The sequence below is a fragment of the Pocillopora damicornis genome, chromosome 8 (assembly GCF_964200805.1).
Source record: "Pocillopora damicornis chromosome 8, jaPocDami1.2, whole genome shotgun sequence".
In the NCBI taxonomy this organism is placed as follows: domain Eukaryota; kingdom Metazoa; phylum Cnidaria; class Anthozoa; order Scleractinia; family Pocilloporidae; genus Pocillopora; species Pocillopora damicornis.
In genome coordinates, this window is record NC_142677.1 from 2,624,154 (window position 1) to 2,642,175 (window position 18,022).

Consider the following 18,022-nt stretch of genomic DNA (forward strand, 5'->3'; position numbering starts at 1 on the left):
GCACACTAACTCATTTTTCTTGAGCGGAGGGGGAGAAAGGGGTCTTACGTGGAGAAAAATATTTATTCAGTGTTTTGAAAACTAACAAACTGGTTGCTGGCGCCTTAACCAGTCATCAATCGATGTGGCGATTTGTCTTTTTTGAGTCTTTCACTAAATGGTTGACAAAGGTTCTGTTCTCCAGGAGATAACTATTTAGCCAATAATATCTGGTTCATTTCTATAAAAACGTTTTACGACAATGTTTTACGACCTAAAATGCTGATGCGTATGCGCGTCGCTAATTCAACCTTTCTTTGAAGCCGCATTATTGGAAGAGCGTCTAAATTATATCAGGACATCTGCTTAGTTTGATGGGGAAAATGTTCTTATGTATTTCGAATGCGACTAATAAATATTCGTGAAAAAAAAGGACCAGAGAAGCGAGTCCAGATAAATGAAAATCTGGATAATCGAGGTTCGACAGTAATAGCTTATTTTACCGAGCAAACCGTTGAGAAAAATCATTCTCTGACCAGGATCAATATTAAATTTAATACAGCTTTGTAGCTGAGCAGCTAGCGCAGACAATCTTACAATTACAACACACACCATACATTATCCAGTTTTTCAAACACACACGTTTAAGATCCCTTGAGGCTTCTGAACAAACAACAGCTAAAAAATCATGATTCTACTACACTGAAATCAGTTCATGCCTTCTAGAGATACAGATTTGCCTGGCGCTAACACTAAATTCAAATGCCTTTTTCCTCAAGTTCCTTCATCATAGCAGCTAGTGATAACAAGGCTGCCGGTCTTCCAACAGTTTTCCATCACTCCTTGCTAGCAATGTATTTGATCAAGTCCACAACTCTGTGACTGTAGCCGTATTCGTTGTCATACCTGATACACAAGAGAATTAGAAATTTTAGCGAAATCTGTCGCGCGAACAGAAAAAGAAAGAAAATTGAAAAATTGATACTGAAAATTGTTGCTAGCGTGCCGGGCGGAATTTTAGGAGAGAGGTGCACCACAATTAGCCTCACTCCCAGAGTTCAGCGCGGCACACTAACGGCAGTTTTCACTGGGTTTTTTGTTTGTTTGTTTGTTTTATGTTAAACTCGCGCGACGGACTTCGCCGAAAAGAATGGACTGCTCGTAATCTCCATCTCACTAGCTCATAAAACATAAATATTTGGGTATAATTCAGTTTTACTTGGTCATTAAAGCATAGGGTTGTTCGCAGTGCCGAGTTTCAGAAATCTTTTTTCTTTGAAAATTTCTTTTCTCCCTGTATTTAAACATCCCTCGATTGATTGTTTGGCTATTAGCACTGAAAAAGTAACGATGACTTTCACAGGGAGAGGGCCCAAAAAACAAAAAAAAACATTAAAAAATTGAACAAATTAATAATAATAATAATAATAATAATAATAATAATAATAATAATAATAATAATAATAGAGAACTTCTGTTATGAAAGAACTGACACCTTAGTAGTTAATGCTGTAGAATGCTGGTCAATGTATAAAAGAGGGTCAGATAGTAGGAATACTGAGACTTCCACGACATTCGTAAGTGTCCCTCAAGCTCCAAGGTTATCGTCATTCCCTCCAGAATTCGCGCCCAAACATTAGTGAACTCTTCAAGGACATGTGAACCACAACAAGCAAACCTAATCCTAGTGCTTGTAGCCTGAAAATCATTCATGCACTAACATCCCATTTATGGGGAAGTAGTGGTACTCCTAGTCACTTCATGGGTCATGGAGACCACCGGGGATAATCTCACGCTTGGTGGGTTAATAGGCTCCAGTACAGACTACACAAGGCTCAATTAATCAACTATGATCGTCTAGAATATGGAAATTCAGTGCTGGATGAGGAAAGTCACAAGATGGCCTAGCACCCATTAGTGTAACTAACCATGAGATGCCCTTTTTGAAACCCACACCAGGAATTATTTTTTAACTTGCAATTTAACAATAAGAAATAGAAGTACTATGGAACAGGGTATTTGAAGGTCTCAATTAAGACCGTGTATGTTAAAAGCTGTTTGGCAAATTTTTGGGAAGATGACAGCATTGGCAAACTTTTGGCAAACACTTCATTCAACCACTGAGAGGTTAAAAAGCAAAAAAAAATCCACATCTTACCAGGCAACAATTTTCACAAATGTTGGACTCAGTTGAATTCCAGCTTTGGCATCAAAAATGCTTGAGTGAGTGTCTCCAATAAAGTCACTGGAGACAACCTCCTCCTCAGTGTATCCGAGGTACCTTGACATGACCTTATCCTCAGAAACTTCCTTCATGGCAGCTTTGATTTTATCATACTCAGTCTAAAAACAAATGAAGCTCATAGGGTGAATGGGTATTTCCCAGGTGGAGGTGGATGGAAAATTACAATACTGTAAACTGCTTCTTAAAAGCCTTGGCTTCAACAACTTTTTCATGGGTCTATAAACCCTTTGACTCGCAGATCAAATTTGTAATTCTCCTTACTGTCAACCATACAATTTATACAATGTTAGTTCAGAGAATTTAGTGTTGGATCAACTTATTATCCCCACATTGATAATTTTCTTTATTCCAATTGCTTATCTGGTTGATATTGTATAGATATTGTAAGGAGAAATTCTGTCTTGGTCACTCATGGGAGTTAAAAGGTTAAGAGGGCTAATAAAAAGAGGGGCTTAAAAATTTATTTTGCACTTACAGGATTTCAATTAAAACTTTACACCCGAACATCAGTATCCATTTTCTCTATACATTTCTCTAACCATTACCTATGCCACTGACAAGGAGAGTTCACTTAATGATCAAAGCTTTTTTAGCCTGGCAATCACTTCCTTTATGGTCATGATCTAATAATTGATTCAGCAGTTCTGTACATGCTGGTCACTTATGGCATTTAAAGGGTTAAGCTTCAACATGACATAATTATTTAAAGTCATTTTAATACAATACAATCAATACATTTGGAACAAGATTAAGATTAACAGCATGATCACAAAATGGAAGTTTAGATTTTTCCTTTGAGGTTTATGTTTACTCTCATACCACTAAAAATTTTCAGTCTAATTCACAGCACAGTTCTTATCTCTAAAACCAAGAAAAGCTAGAGAGGGGAGGGAGAGGTTACAATTGGATGTATTTTTTACTTGTAGAAGTGTCTACACGTGTAACCATATGGGGGGGAAGGGGTGGTGCTCTTATATGCAGCAGATTATAGTATTTTCTTGAATACATGCCCTATCTTTTCTTGCTCTGACAAAATTTTAAAAACACTGGCATTTTTGCAAGATAAAGTAAGTGAGAAAATAAGGTATGGTTAAAACAAACTTCCACACACATTAATTTTAGATTTTATGAGCTTCCAAAGCAAGTTAACAGAATCTCGCAATGAAAATAACAAAAACTAACACTAACAAACAATTCATTGAATCCACTTACTGGTGTCTTTAAGCGGCATGTGAGGTCCACCACAGACACATCAGGAACAGGTACACGGAATGCCATACCAGTCAACTTGCCATTCAGTTCAGGTATGACTTTTCCAACAGCCTTAGCTGCTCCAGTGGAAGCTGGTATCACATTCTGATACGCTCCGCGACCATCACGCCATTTCTGAAAAGGCATAAGAATAAACTGTTAACACCTTACAGTAATAAGCATCTCATTTTGCCCAACTGGATCACCCTTGAATCAAATATGGTTCTTGACAATAAAAGTATTGATCACAAGCTCAAGAAACTCTTGATTGTTAGTCCAATTCTCCTTAATGTACCACTGGAAATGCATGGGGAATGGTAGGGAGAATATGCACACCGATGCAGCACATATGCCAAACTTAGATCACTAAACTGGTGACTTAGATGCCCCAATTATTTAATCACAGCAGAGAGTGTTGTGAATATGTAAATGTTTTATTTAAAATAGTCCAGACCATATTATGTTCTTGTTCTTGAGGTTGCTGTAATTTTGACAGAAGAGGGGCATATCTTAGGTGTTTGAGTACACCCTTGTTACAAGTGCTGTGGCACAAGTGTCTTTTCACCCGCAATCAAGTACTTGAGGAATGCTCTAACCTTAAAAGAGGTGTAGCACTGTTTACAAGGGCCAAACCCCCTGCAAACCTCTCCCTCGAATCTTTCAGCAGGGAGAGAAGCATGCATCCTGCAGCGTTACTGATTAGGGCCCTACTTGCATGCTAGGTGTTTCTCAGCCGGTTGAACTCAAAACACCCCCTTGTCACAACCCTGAATTAGAAGAGATGGCATTACCTTGCCACTTGGACCATCCACAGTCTTCTGTGTGGCGGTAACAGCATGGATAGTTGTCATAAGTCCTTCTTCTATTCCAAATTTGTCATTCAACACTTTAGCCACAGGGGCAAGGCAGTTGGTGGTGCAAGATGCATTACTGTGGGATGGAAATACAAGGAAGGAAAATAATTAATTCCGGAGGCTAAATTTGCAGCTTACTGATTGAGAAAGACAAACTCACAAGAGGCAAATTGCCAAATACAATGAAAGAAGAGAAATTCACATTTAAACTCCCACAAATGACCAAGACTGAATTTCTCCTTACAATATCAATACATTATCCAGCACACAAGTGAAGAGAATTGAAAGAGAGTGAGTCTGATATTGTACTTAAATACTTTATTTAGTGTTGTTTCACCTATTTTTTTTGAAATTAACCTGGGTATATCTACTTTCCGGTTGTTTACAGCTATGCTTAATCCTTTAACTCTGAGATCAAATTTGTAATTCTCCCTACTGTCAACTGTACAATTCTCATAATGTTAGTTCAGAGAATTTAGAATTGGATCAACTAATTATCCCCACATTGATCTTATTCTTTATTCTCATCACTTATCTGGTTGATATTGTATAAAATATATTAATATTATTATAATAATTATTATTTATAATATTAATATTGTAAGGAGAAATTCTGTTTTGGTCACTCATGGGAGTTTAAGGGTTAAAAGAGGACACTTTCACAGGAGGTGCAACTTATTTGTCATTACAGTCCTAAAATCATGAAATTCGACCCCACCCCATTATTTAACCGGGTTCCATTGACTTTATTTCTTGACTCTTGCACTACTACATACCTGATGACAGTCATGCTTGGGTTGTACTTGTCTTCATTGACTCCCATCACAAACATAGGGGCATCGGCTGAGGGTGCGGAGATGATTACCCTCTTGGCACCACCCTTAAGGTGTGCACTAGCCTTATCTACAGTGGTGAAAACACCAGTTGACTCAACCACATATTCAGCACCATTATCACCCCATGGGATTTCTTCTGGACTTCTCTTGGCAAACACAGAGATTGGATTTCCATTGATTATCAGTTTACCATCCTTGGCCTCTACTGTTCCCTTAAATCTACCATGGGTTGAGTCAAACTTGAACATGTAAACCTTAACGATAGAAAAAAATTGCAAGCCAAATAGTAAACCATCTATATGAGCAATTCAGTTTTATCAACTGAGTTGAAAACGTAAATTGGCCATGGTAAAGAGTTTAAAAGCTAACATTTCACATGTTAGCCCTTTGTCTATCACTCTAACAAAGGGCTAACATGTGAAAAAAATTCTGTGATAGGGTGAATTTTGACCAAGTGTCCTAAAGTCCTAATGTCCTTAAGTTACAACCAAAGAATTAAAAAAAGCCAATCAGGGCACTGGTTTCCCAGAGAAAACTAGTCTTTACAAATTGTAGACAAAAATACTCTCTGAGCTGTGATTACAAAACCAATTGGCAATTGGTTTTACATTTGAATTTGATTGGTTGAGAAAGTAGTGCCAGATTCTTGGACCAATAAGAAGTCAAAGGAGCACAAAAGCACAGCAACACCAGAGTACTTTTGCCGCTTGCACAAAAAAGATTTCCCGAAATTTGCAACTAAGCTCCGTGAATCAATATCACAAGCTTGATTTCTCAAACAATTTAGTTCCTAAAAGAAATATAACAACAAAATAAATGACTTCACAATAAGATCGCAAAAATTGGTGCAGATGTCACTTTGACCACATTGACATTGTTTCGCGTGAAAATGAACGACTAATATGTAAAGGCATTCAGTTCTATCATTCTGTATAACAAACAATCAATATCAAAGTTTGTCGTTTTGTCCAAAAGGCTGATCAAAACTGTCCATGAGCAAATCTCATCCGGCGATCGCGCAACAGACGACATTGAATTACATTGCAGACCAAACTAGACAGAAGAAAAATGATGACTTCTACGAAGATTAAAAGGTTAAGGTTTCAGAATATCTTTCTTGTGAGCTGGCCGATCTCAACTAAACGCCGCCCAACTGTAGAAATTTAACCACAAGATCTGCATAAATTTTTAAAACAGACTTGCTTATTTCATTGTAAGTTCAACTGAAGTTCTCTCGAACTAAACGAGCTGCTTTAAGATCATCTTGCGAACCAAAGATGCAACAGAGAGCTGATAAGACTAAAGCAATGACGGAATCTGTATGACATTAAAAAGAAGAAAAAATTTTTGATTACGTCACATAACATGTTAGATTGCTGCAATGATATTGGAGTTCTATTGCAGATGGCCTGACTTACCATGTAATCGAGGTCGATAAAAGGATCGTTCACAGCGACAACTTGGACTGCACCCTCTGACAGCGAGGCACGCATAACAAGTCGTCCAATGCGACCAAATCTGCAAGAAAAAAGCAAGGAGGTGATTTAAGTCATTGAAAACAAGCTGACATTGCCTCAAGAAGAAGAAGGAGCACTCAGTTCTAACTCACCCATTAATCCCGATCTTGACCACCATTGCGAGTTAGTATTTTCCCTGAAATTAAAAATAAACATTCTCTGATCAGGTAAAGGAAAAGTTGACCTAGAACAAAACGGTACCGATTCGGAAGGATTTGTAATAAAAAAAAAAAAGAATTATAAGCCCAATAACTTACCACCTGAGGCTAACAGACTTTTACTGCCACGTTCACTGATAGAATGGAACGATTTGGAACCGGCGTTGCACATCGAACTTCAAGTGAAGCTGGTGCTAACGTTTGATTGGCTGAGGCGAAGTCAGCTGACCAGGATCGTGAAGCCCTGCACGGAAAAATCACCTGATTGTTGATTGTTGTACTTTTTGTTCAAACAAAGTGAATTAAACGTCACAGATTCCTCGCGCGACGACTTGAGGCGAGATGAGCATGTGTCTCGAGCGTGGTTGCGCATTGCGAAGCACTGGCCGGGTGCAACTGTTTCTTTGGACTGTATGTGAACAGGGCTCGACTACGTCAAAGTTCTCCGCCAAATATGCATGACGGCTAAGGAAACAGGCATGCTATACGGAGAACGCATGGTAACGAAAAATAAAGATTGTCCTTAATGTAACAGTCCATCAGAGGCAGCTGAAACAAGATTTACTTTAATTCTCATTACCTTTTTGCTGGATAATGTACAAATAATATAGGGAGAAACTACATGTTAATCACTTCAAGGAGATAAGGGTTAAAATTCTTTGGGCCAGTTATTAAAACAAAGTTTAGTTAATGTTAAGCAAAAATGCATTCTAAACTATCTAAATTTAGCTGCATAATATGCAGCTAAATTTAAGAAATTCAATATAATTATTATCTGCACATTAATTTTTGTGAACAGCATTAAAGGGGCCAAAATCTAACTCATAGAAAGACAATTATTTAATGAAAACAACCCTCCTCAAGAGAATATGCAAGGCCCTCTGCTTGCATAAAACCCACAGTTTGAGTTGGACCTCATGTGAATAACAGGCCCTTTAAGTCCAAAAAATGGACAAAATTTGTTATTATTTGGAAATAATAATAAAAAAAACTTGGTATAGTGACACATTTTGGAAGAATACAAGCCACAGAAAGCCCCTTCCTCTATAAAAAGTAATGCCAACAATCATGTTGTGTTCAGTTATATGGTCTGGAGTGTTTTCTGGTTTGAGATTGTTCGGTGAACAGAGAATTAAACCCTTTACACCTTAACATCAGTATGCATATTCTCCACACTGTTCTTTGTACACATCCTACTGTTCTAACAAAAAGAATTTGTTTAACAATAAAGAGTTTCTCTGGTTGGTCATCATTTCCTTTACTCTTGTGACCTTACGATGTGATTGAGGGGGGATTTCATAGGGAGAATTTAGTTGCAAGTCACTCTACAGCAGAGATTGCAACTATGGAAGTAAATGCTTTACAGTCATCACTTCAACTACAATCATTGTGAACATCATAACTTTACCCATTCATTTTCTCACTTCTCCTAAAAGTCTACCATCCATTTATCATAATTTCAGCTTTGGGGATTTGGTGTTGAGGCACATACTCTGTATTTCCTATCATATATTTTTCTTTCTATTCATCACATGGTTCACAATGTACATTAGTAATGCAAAATCATTTATTTTTTTCTTCTTAACAAAGGAATTATTTACAATAAAATGTACAAACACTGTTAGGTTTTTATGTCAACTGGAAACAGATACAATGTAAGGCGACTAAAACTTGAGAGTGAATCCAGCAACTGCTGCAGATCCCTTCTGGGAAGTTGGCATGCGGAATCCCAAGCTGCCACTGCCACTGTCACCCTCATCTGCCTGAATGAACAAATAAACAAAAAGATAAATTTATAATAAATAAAAGATAATATTCATTAAAGTACTGAATCAGAACCACAACAAAGATAGATAAAAATGTAGCTACTATAGTAAGTTATTAAACAAGAAAAAATTATAGAAAAATGATAAGTCAGTCGATTGGTCAATGAATCACACAATCAGGCAGTAGATCAATCAATCAGTCAGCAAATCAGATGATCAGTCCTGAAGTCCATCAGCCAGTGAAGAGACAGTCCATCAGTCAGTAAGACAAACAGTCAGTTAATCAATACATCAATCAATCATTCAGTCAACAGGCAGTCAGTTAGTCAGTCATTCAGACAGTAGTTTAGTCAGTGAGTCAAACAGACAGTCAATCAAAAAGTCAGTCCATCAGACAGTCATTTAATCAGTGAGTCAGTGAGTCACTGAATCAGCCAGTTAAACAGACTAAAAGCCACTTAGTCAGTCACTCCATCAGTCAGTTTTTCACTAAATAAATCGGTCAATTACTGTCAGCTTTTTTTCAATAACTCAACTGATCCTTCAAACTGACACATCACAAATCTGTGCCTTGTTTCATAAAAAATGACAAATTCCTTACCAAGAAACCGAACCGTCTACTACTATTGCAGTAGGAAAAAATCAATAAACTCTGGTACTCACCAGCTTGGCAAACATAGCCCCTCCCTCAGGGGCTTTGGGACTGTGTTCTACATCTTTTCTCTTGGGCCTTTTTGCCATTTCACTCTTAGCTGGCCATGTTGGAAACATGGAGGGGTCCACAGGTTGAGGAGATTCCTAAAGGAAGTGGAAAGGAACAACAACAACAACAACAAAAACTTTGCTGTCAGAAGAAGGCAAGAATTAAATGCTTTTGGCAAGTTACCAGAGAGAGCATACACAGCTCTGCCACAGAGTAAAAGGACTTTGTAGACTTTCCATGATTCAGAAGATATTCATATTTTTGCTTTTGGGGCAGAGCGCTTCTCCCTCATGAGTCCCAACCAAAAAGGAATCTACTTTGTTTTCTTAGATCTCAAACAACTGACCTTTTTCCTTTGTTCATATTTTCATAAATATTGTTCTCTTTCCTTGTTTGGTTCAATTACCTATAATTATGGTTAAAGTGACAGCAGATACTGATACACTTTATATGCTATCTCCTAAAGTGTAATCTATATTATGAGATAAGTATGCACTTACAGAGAAATATGCATGCTTCAAAGCATTCTCAGCTGTAATTCTTTTATCTTTGTCTGGATCATATGTCAAGAACCTTAGAAAGATTAAAAAAAGGTGATGTTTCCTTGAAATACATGTAGCATGACATCAAATTCTCTCAACAAATTAACAAGGAAATGAATAGCAGCCACAAAGGAGAATTTGAAGTGGATGTTAGGAGTTGAAGTTTCACCTGTTTAACAAATCAAAGCCTTTGTCTGTGAGGTAAGCTCCAAACCTGTTTCTCAAATTGTTGTAAGGATAGTCAGTGAATGTCATCTAAAAGTAAAAACATTTGAATACATTCAATAACAGACTAAATAAATGAGTTATAAGAACTTTCTTTTGTACAAGTTTGGAAAATTCAGAATGAGACTTTTTATAACATCCAAGTGGCTCTAAGAAAAACTGTACTTGTCCATGAAAAAAGACAGACCAAAGAGTAATTAAAACTAATGCTGCTTTTTAGTGGAAAGCAATCACCAAAAATGGTTACTGGAAAACCCAAAATTGAAGTGAAGTAGCCATATAAAAGTTAAAATAAAAACCAAACAAAAAACAAAGTTGCCTAGTAATTGTTTTTGGAGAAAGGAGAAATTTTCATAAAAGAAAAACAAATGGAGCTTAAAATAATGTTATTTTTAAGCATTAAATTTTTTATGTCAGTCTACCTTTGGACCATCAATAAGGGAAGCTTGTCACATGACCACAGAGTACTGAGGTTACCAACCGAGTGACATATGCTTCAAATGTAGTTACCAATTAAACAAAATGTTTTCGTTATTCAAAAGAGTTACAACTTGGAGTTTAAGTGATCAGGTAAAAATATAATAACTGTTATTAGTAATAAATGTACCTTCTGTACTGCTGGAAGCTCTGAATACGATGGAGGACCTGGCCAAATTTTGTCACTTGGTGTGCCAAGCTCCTAAGAAGGAAAAAAACATTATCAAACACTCATGTTTAATCAATCTTGAAAAGAGCAACTAATGATCGTAATAATGTTGTCTTACTTTAAATATTCTGTTGATCTGGTCTATCTCTGATTTGCCAGGAAACAATGGCTTCATGGTCAATAACTCTGCAAATATACAACCAACGGACCAAAGATCTATGGGGGTAGAGTACTCCTTAAAAACAAACCACAAAGACCAAAATTAATACTATTTGATATTTCACTCATTAATAAATGAACTACAATAGAACAAAAAGTAAAATATTTCGAGATACATGTTTGTATCTGAGTTCATATCACTACTAGGTACATTTTTGTTTCCTAAACCACAAGAGAGAACCCAAAACTTTGTGCAACATTGGGCAATGCACTGTTCTCCTGACCACACCTTGGCTGTGAAATTAGCATTGTGGCTAACTCTGTTTTGGAGGTTGATGTGACATCTGCATGTACAAGCATAATGTACTCCAACAACAAAGAAGAAAAGGGCAAATCTTTATGAAGCAAAGTTATAAAGCAATCTTTATTTTATGCAACTTTTCTTTCTCTCACTTCAACATAAGACCACAAAAACTACATAATTTTGTAAGTCTTTTAAAATGTTGCAGCCTGCTGCCAAAGATAAGTCACCAAATAAGCAAACTTCACTGCAAACTTAGTTGCCAAAATCTTTCTCTACTTTCCATAGCAACAAAAACACTTGCAGCTTGAAGCACTGTACTACCATGAAGATCGCTGTGAAGTTGAATATCAAGAAGAGAAAAGAGTACCTTGGTGCCTAACAAGAGTTCAGGGGCTCTGTACCACAGAGTCACCACGACAGGAGTGTAGTTTTTCAGTGGAGAACCATACTCCCTTGCAAGTCCAAAATCACCAACCTAGAGAGAATTGATACAAATGCCACAGTGAATATGAAGGTGCACTACAATAAATGCTCAGATTTACCAGCTCATCAACAAACTACTGCATCATGCAGTACTTAAGTATAAGAATGCTATTAATTTCATATACCATTTTAAACATTGTTTTACTGCAGTTTCCCTTACAACTATTTCTTTGGTTTTGCATTCTTTAGTGTTAACAAACCTTTAAGATTCCCTTATTACTGAGCAGTAAGTTAGAGGCTTTTAGATCCCTGTGCAGTATCCAGTTGTCATGGAGATGAGCCACAGCCCGTAGAAGTTGAATCATAAGAGTTTTGATTTCACCTAAATGAATGAAAAAAGAAAAAGTTTACTTGTTCTGTGAAAATTTGTTACTTGTTACATATCTTGCCAGTCTAACAATTAATCTTTAATAGATATTTTTAAAATACCAATACATACATTTGTACAGTCATGTACATCAAAGATTAAAAAAGGGCCACTAATGTGATGGGTAATAAATTTTAGAGTACAGAAACAAGGACAAGGTCAATTAGATTTAAAGGCAATAGGACTTTAAAATTTTGTCACAAGTTCTGAAATGAAAAGTCCAACCTCTGCCACACAAAAATTTTTAAAGAAATTCATGACAAAAATAACAATAACAATGACACAGTTCCACCTCAATTATCACAACCTCCATTACCTGGATTTTTCGATCATGCAGACTTGTTTCTCTGGTCCCATTGTCTACAAACATCTATATTCATATTTTTTTTATCCAGACTCTCAATTATCCAGGCTATTAAGCCCAGTCCTAATGAGTCACGATAACCAAGGTTCAACTGTAATTTCAGTAATAATAATAAACAAATTTCCATCATGATATTTTTCTTCAACTGCTAAATTGCAGTGTGAAGTTACTGAAAATGTAGTTTTGTACTGTGTATTACACATTTTACATTCAATGCAGACTGAAATAAAAGCAGTAATTAAAAGTTGATAGACCTATTTTGAAGTCTCATCCAGTGCCTCTTTTCAACTCAATGAAAAAAAAGTAGCTTACCTATTCTGAATCCCTGTGTCATGTGCTCCATAAGAACTTTTAGATCATGTTCAACATAGTCCATTACAATGTATATCTTGTCCATATTGCTGCCTACAACAATTTCCTACAGAAAGAGGAAAAAAATAAGCATTTAAAGAGAGAAAATTAAATAAATTTAACAATATTTCCTTGGTTTTTGTAATTATGTTCACTTTTCAACATTTCAGTCTTCTTTCTTTGGCATATCCCATATTTTCATTCTTAATAACAATATACATTTTTCTACAGAGAAATATGGAAGCATATTAACCAGTACACTTACTCTAACTGTGACAATGTTCGGATGCTGTGCTTTCAAAAGAGTGTTGATTTCCCGTAAAGATGTGATTGGAAATCCTTCCTTCTCTCTTTCCATCTTCAATTTCTTCAATGCAACTATATCACCTGTTGACATAAAGAGGAGGGGGGTTTAATAAATGAAACTTATCTTGGGGTAGGAGACATGGTGGCTTTGTGGTCAATGAGCTTGACTGGAAAGGTCTAGATTTGAGACGTGGGCTTGTCATTGTGTTGTGTTCTAGTGCAAAACACTTTCACCTCAGAGTTCCTCTCTCCACCCAGGAATATACATGTAAATGGGCACAGGTGAATTGTCAGGAAAGCCTGAAGAAATGCTTGTGGGTAACCTTTTGATGGACTGGCATTCCATTCAGGGGGGAGTAAAAATACTCCTTGTTGCTTCATGCTATGGGAACTGGGATCAGCTCTGGCTGGATGGGCCACTTGGCTAAAGTACAGACTTCACCTTTTTAATGCTTGGGGTGCGAGACTGGCCTATCATTAGCATGTTGAAAGGTAAACTGAGAGATTTGGAAGTTCAAGATGTGGGCATGTCATTGTGTTGCGTTCTTTGGCAAGGCATTTTACTCTCAGAGTTCCTCTCTCCAGACAAGAGTAGAAATGGGTACAACTAAGCTGGAGAAACCTGACAGAATTCTGGACTGGCATTCCCTCTAGGGAAAGAAGTTAATTAGCTGAATTACACATGCATTTGACTGGTTCTTACTTATGATCAACTGGAAGAGAGATGTCTAGATGACGTCACCATTAACCCTTTACACCCTCACATCAGTACCAATATTCTTCACACTGTTCTCTATATATTTCCTAAGGTGCTGACAAGGAGAATTTGTTTAACAATCAAGAGCTTCTTTTGTTGGTGATCATTTTCTTTATTCTCATGATCTTAATGTGTGATTCAGGAGTGATATTGTAAGGAGAAATTAGATGCTAGTCATCCTTAGGGGTTAAAGGGTTAACAACAGCTTGCTTTTTTATCATACAAGTATAAACAAATAAATTCCATGTTGCTGTGGGTCTGTAATACACAGTAGATCACAAGAAGATGCCAAACAGTCACAAGAATATCAGTGACATACTCAGCTGTGTCTCATGCGCTGCTTACTGTATTTTGTTCCTACCGTATTTTTATGTCACCCGTGATCTACATGACTGTATTACTGAACAGATGCACACCAACATGCAATCTATTTGTTAAGTAACAATCTTGTGAATTATGGTGTCTAAGAGGGATAACTTGTTTAATAAATCACATTTTTAATGGTCCACAACACAACAAGAATCAAACCTGTTCTTTTGTCTTTAGCTCTGTATACAACCCCATATGTTCCCTCTTCAATTCTATTCAACCACTGAAACTCTTCCACATTCCTACAGCCACGAACAGCTGGATAATACGGAGGGAGTTTGGCTTTTTCCTCTTCCTCGTCATCTTCTTGTTCACCATCACAAAGCTTCATTTCAACATCTGCCACACTGCTATCATCTTCCACACTGCTACCCTCACTTTCTATGTCTACAACTTCGTTAGTGAACTGTCTCCTTTCACGATCTGTCAGGATTAGTGACTTTCCTTCCTCTTTCTTTGGTTCATTTTGGGGAACATCTTCTTCAACATCTTTACTTTCCTTGTTACTCTTCTCCGAAGCAGAACTACTCCTTTTGCTGCCACTGTAGTTTTTCCTATCTTTGCCTTTTGTTTCACGGTTCGAAGAGTCCTCAGTAGAAGACCTGACGCGCTTCTCTGAGTCCTTGCGTGATCTGTCTTTTTTTCTTCTCTCCACATCCATCTTAGACTGTTTTTCTCTTGCATCTGGTCTCTCTGATTTCAGCTTAGTGCTATCCTTTGGGTATGATCTGTGCTTATCGCGACTTTCTTTATGTTTAAGATCCACTGCAACCTGATCAGATCTTCCCTTCTCATAAGATCTTCCTTTACTTTTGCTTTGTGAGTGTCGACTTTCTGTATCACCTTGATACTTTCCTTGGCCTTTTCCCTTCTCCCTGACCCTTTCTTTATCACCCCTCACATCAGAGGAGCCTTGTCCCTTTCCTCTGTGTTCTCTTTCTTCATAATGATGTCTCTCTGTTTTCAGTTTATGTCTATGTCTCTCATCACCTGGTCTTTGACGTTTAAGCTGTTGCAATTCCTCATGAAGATCTTCTGTTTCAAACTCCTCTGTCTTCATGGTTTCAGTCTTTTCCACAACTTCTTTGTTTACTTCTTCTTGTTCACTTTCTTCTGAACTGTCACTCTCACTTTCATCTTCTTCACTCTCCTCTTCCTCACTTTCCTCCTCGCTGCTGTCCTCTTCTTTGCTAGAACTTTCATCACCCTCATCATCATCGTCATTATTTTTCTTCGAAACCATCTCTTTTGGTGCACTTTTCTTTAACTCAGGTTCCCTCGGCTGCTTTACTTTGCTTTCCTTGTGCTCACTCTTAGAAACTGTTTCCTCCATCTTCTCATCTCCATCATTGTCGTCATCATCACTGCTACTCTCTTCACTATCACTTCCAGATTCAGAGACACTGCTTTCTTTCTTCCCCTCTGCCATTTCCTTCCTCCCTTGCTGAACTCTCTTGGTGGCAGTTGCTGTCTCAGTGTCTTCTTCACTTTCTTCTTCATCAGAATCCTCTTCTTCACTTGATTCATCTGTCTTCTTTTCTTGTGTTACATCTGCATGGATAAATTCAAATAACAATATAAAGAAGAGTGCTGTAAAGCCAAACAGACCCAAAAGAGTTACAGTTTAAAAACCCAATGGTGTATTAAAGCAAAGTATATCGATCGACATGACCTGAAACTCATTTATTGATACCATTTTAATTATCATGAACCTATTACTGCCGAGAACTGATTGTTAACTCTCCCTTCCCCCTGCTACACATTACCTTGTAAATTAGTAACAAGAATTTGGTGTTAGATCAAGATATCAAATCCACCTGATATGTTTGATTATTCTCGTTATCTGTTTGCTGAATAGTGTATGGATATTATAGGGAGAATTTGCATGTTCATCACTTCTGGGAGTTAAAGGGTCAAAGGGTTTGAGAGCCCACTGTTGTATTCTTACCTTTACCTCTTTGTTCTGCGGCATCATGTTTCTCTTCAACCTCAGGATTACTAATAGATGAGTACCTTCTTGATCTGCTCTCACTCCTTCTACTTTCAGAATCAGATGGGTCGCTTACAATTTCACCTTCTTCTTCTTCTGTTTTCCTCCTCCTGTTCACCTGGACCCCACTGGTTCCACCATCATGATATGAGGGTTGCTTCAACTTTTTCGGAGTTCTACTTGGTGATGATGCTGAAATTGTAACAATGATGATTGAAATACATATTACAGGGCTCATACAGAGCAGGAATTTCCTCTCACTTTCCAGGCAGAGTTTACAGGTACATATGTGTGTATAATCACATGGCTGGGGAAGAATAGCAGTTTTCAAGCAGCAAGTAGGCTGCAATCTTTTGGGTCCCCATGGAGAGAAGACATAAATTTGGCTAATAAATGTTCAACCAAAGTTTTCAAACTGGCTACCTGAGAAGAGCAGCATATCAAAAGCAAGTCGAAGTTTTTACGCCTGTATTGATTGATGTTCATGATATAACTGGAGGTAAAACGTTTGCAAAAAATTAAATTAATGATCCGTCTTGAAAACTTCCTACTTTCGTCTAGCTTGTCCAAGAAACAAGCCTTGTGAGGTCCAGTGAGCCTGCAGAAAAGAGCGACAGCTAATACTAGACTTTTACTTCGAGGGAGCTTTGGTAACTTTACCTCTCTAAATGGCGACATTCGAAAAATTGGGTTAGAGCCCAGTCAAAAGGTCGCCCAAAACTGAACATTATCTGATTGCGCTAGTTAAGTGTGTTGGCCACGATAGAAGACAAGTAATCATTTGTACCTGATCTACCTACCTGAAGACAAACTAGTTTGCTCAGGACTAAGCTGGTAAATGACTTCGCTTTCTGTTCCCTGAGCCGCCGGAGAACTTTGTTTCGAGGAAGGCTTCCGATCTCGTCTGGCTGAATCTACTGGGCTAGCAGTTCCCGAATTGTCAGTTGGTGATCCATTGCGTTCCTCACCGGAGGCATCATCTTTTTCAAGGCGTCTTCGTTTTTCTAGTCGAATTTCATCCAGAGTTTTTATCCGAAAACGTTCTTCCGCCTTGTCCAGGCTGTCATCTTTTTCATCGTTGATTTCTGACTCAGCAGGTCTTTTGAGGCTTGGTTTAGAAGGATTTGAAGACATATTGCGCTGAAATGATCAGGTGAAGTATCACTGATCTGAATGTTAAAAATTCATTCGAGAACTACAGGCCGCACGACCGCCATCACTAAGCTCTTTACTCGTTCTCATTCTTCTTTGCAGTGTGCGAGGATGCTAAGCTTCTGGCATGAATTGAAGGTACGTAACGCGTGCAAAAACAGGCAATTATGGTACTGGAAATTTCTCAACAGTACTATTAAAGAGAACTCAATTGATTAAACTCGGGGCTGTCTAAATTAAGGAACCGTACAAAGTAGAGTGCTTTGTAACACGGGTATTTCAAAACTGTTAAAAAGGTAAAATCAAAAGTAAATTGGAGTATTAATCACAGGGCTGTAGGCCAATTTAAAATAGGACATTAATATTCACAATAGGACCAGTGAAATAATCTGATCCACCAACCTTTTACATACTTATATCAGGATGCATATTCTCCATACTGTTCTCTACCGATTTCCTTGGGTACTGACAGAGAGAACTTAATTTTCAAACAATCAAAAGCTTCTTTAGTTGAGATGATCATTTCCCTTATCCTCTTGACCTCAATATGGTATTGAGGGGTGATACTCTGGGAAGAAATTTAATGGCAGCGACCCTTAGGGTTTAAAGGGCTAAAATGGGATGATGCCTCAATAGATATTTTTCAGGTGTTTGTTCCTTTCCTGCCATAATTTGTTGCAGATGCGCATACAGAAACA

The 18,022-nt window shown here is 37.6% G+C and overlaps 2 protein-coding genes across 3 annotated transcripts; both read right to left on the reverse strand.

Moving 5' to 3' along the window:
- Nucleotides 1-515: 515 nt before the first annotated feature.
- Nucleotides 516-6,984, reverse strand: LOC113680495 (glyceraldehyde-3-phosphate dehydrogenase). Its single transcript, XM_027197524.2, has 8 exons — nucleotides 6,940-6,984; nucleotides 6,775-6,818; nucleotides 6,584-6,683; nucleotides 5,106-5,419; nucleotides 4,267-4,405; nucleotides 3,437-3,610; nucleotides 2,138-2,322; nucleotides 516-885 (listed from the first exon to the last, which is right to left on the reverse strand). Exons 2-8 carry the CDS (start codon nucleotides 6,798-6,800, stop codon nucleotides 816-818), a joined length of 1,008 nt encoding a protein of 335 aa, XP_027053325.2. The 5' UTR covers nucleotides 6,801-6,818; nucleotides 6,940-6,984; the 3' UTR covers nucleotides 516-815.
- A 1,401-nt stretch (nucleotides 6,985-8,385) lies between these two features.
- Nucleotides 8,386-17,419, reverse strand: LOC113680507 (uncharacterized). 2 transcript variants are annotated; one of them, XM_089180010.1, is made up of 13 exons: nucleotides 16,973-17,419; nucleotides 16,137-16,364; nucleotides 14,342-15,733; nucleotides 13,016-13,137; nucleotides 12,712-12,817; nucleotides 11,869-11,990; nucleotides 11,553-11,660; nucleotides 10,841-10,957; nucleotides 10,684-10,755; nucleotides 10,021-10,106; nucleotides 9,810-9,882; nucleotides 9,270-9,404; nucleotides 8,386-8,603 (listed from the first exon to the last, which is right to left on the reverse strand). In XM_089180010.1, exons 1-13 carry the CDS (start codon nucleotides 17,304-17,306, stop codon nucleotides 8,505-8,507), a joined length of 2,994 nt encoding a protein of 997 aa, XP_089036136.1. In that variant the 5' UTR covers nucleotides 17,307-17,419; the 3' UTR covers nucleotides 8,386-8,504. The 2 variants fall into 2 exon arrangements, with proteins under 2 accessions (XP_089036136.1, XP_027053339.2); XM_027197538.2 differs by having other exon boundaries at nucleotides 16,131-16,364; nucleotides 16,973-17,415.
- Between the last annotated feature and the right edge of the window lie 603 nt (nucleotides 17,420-18,022).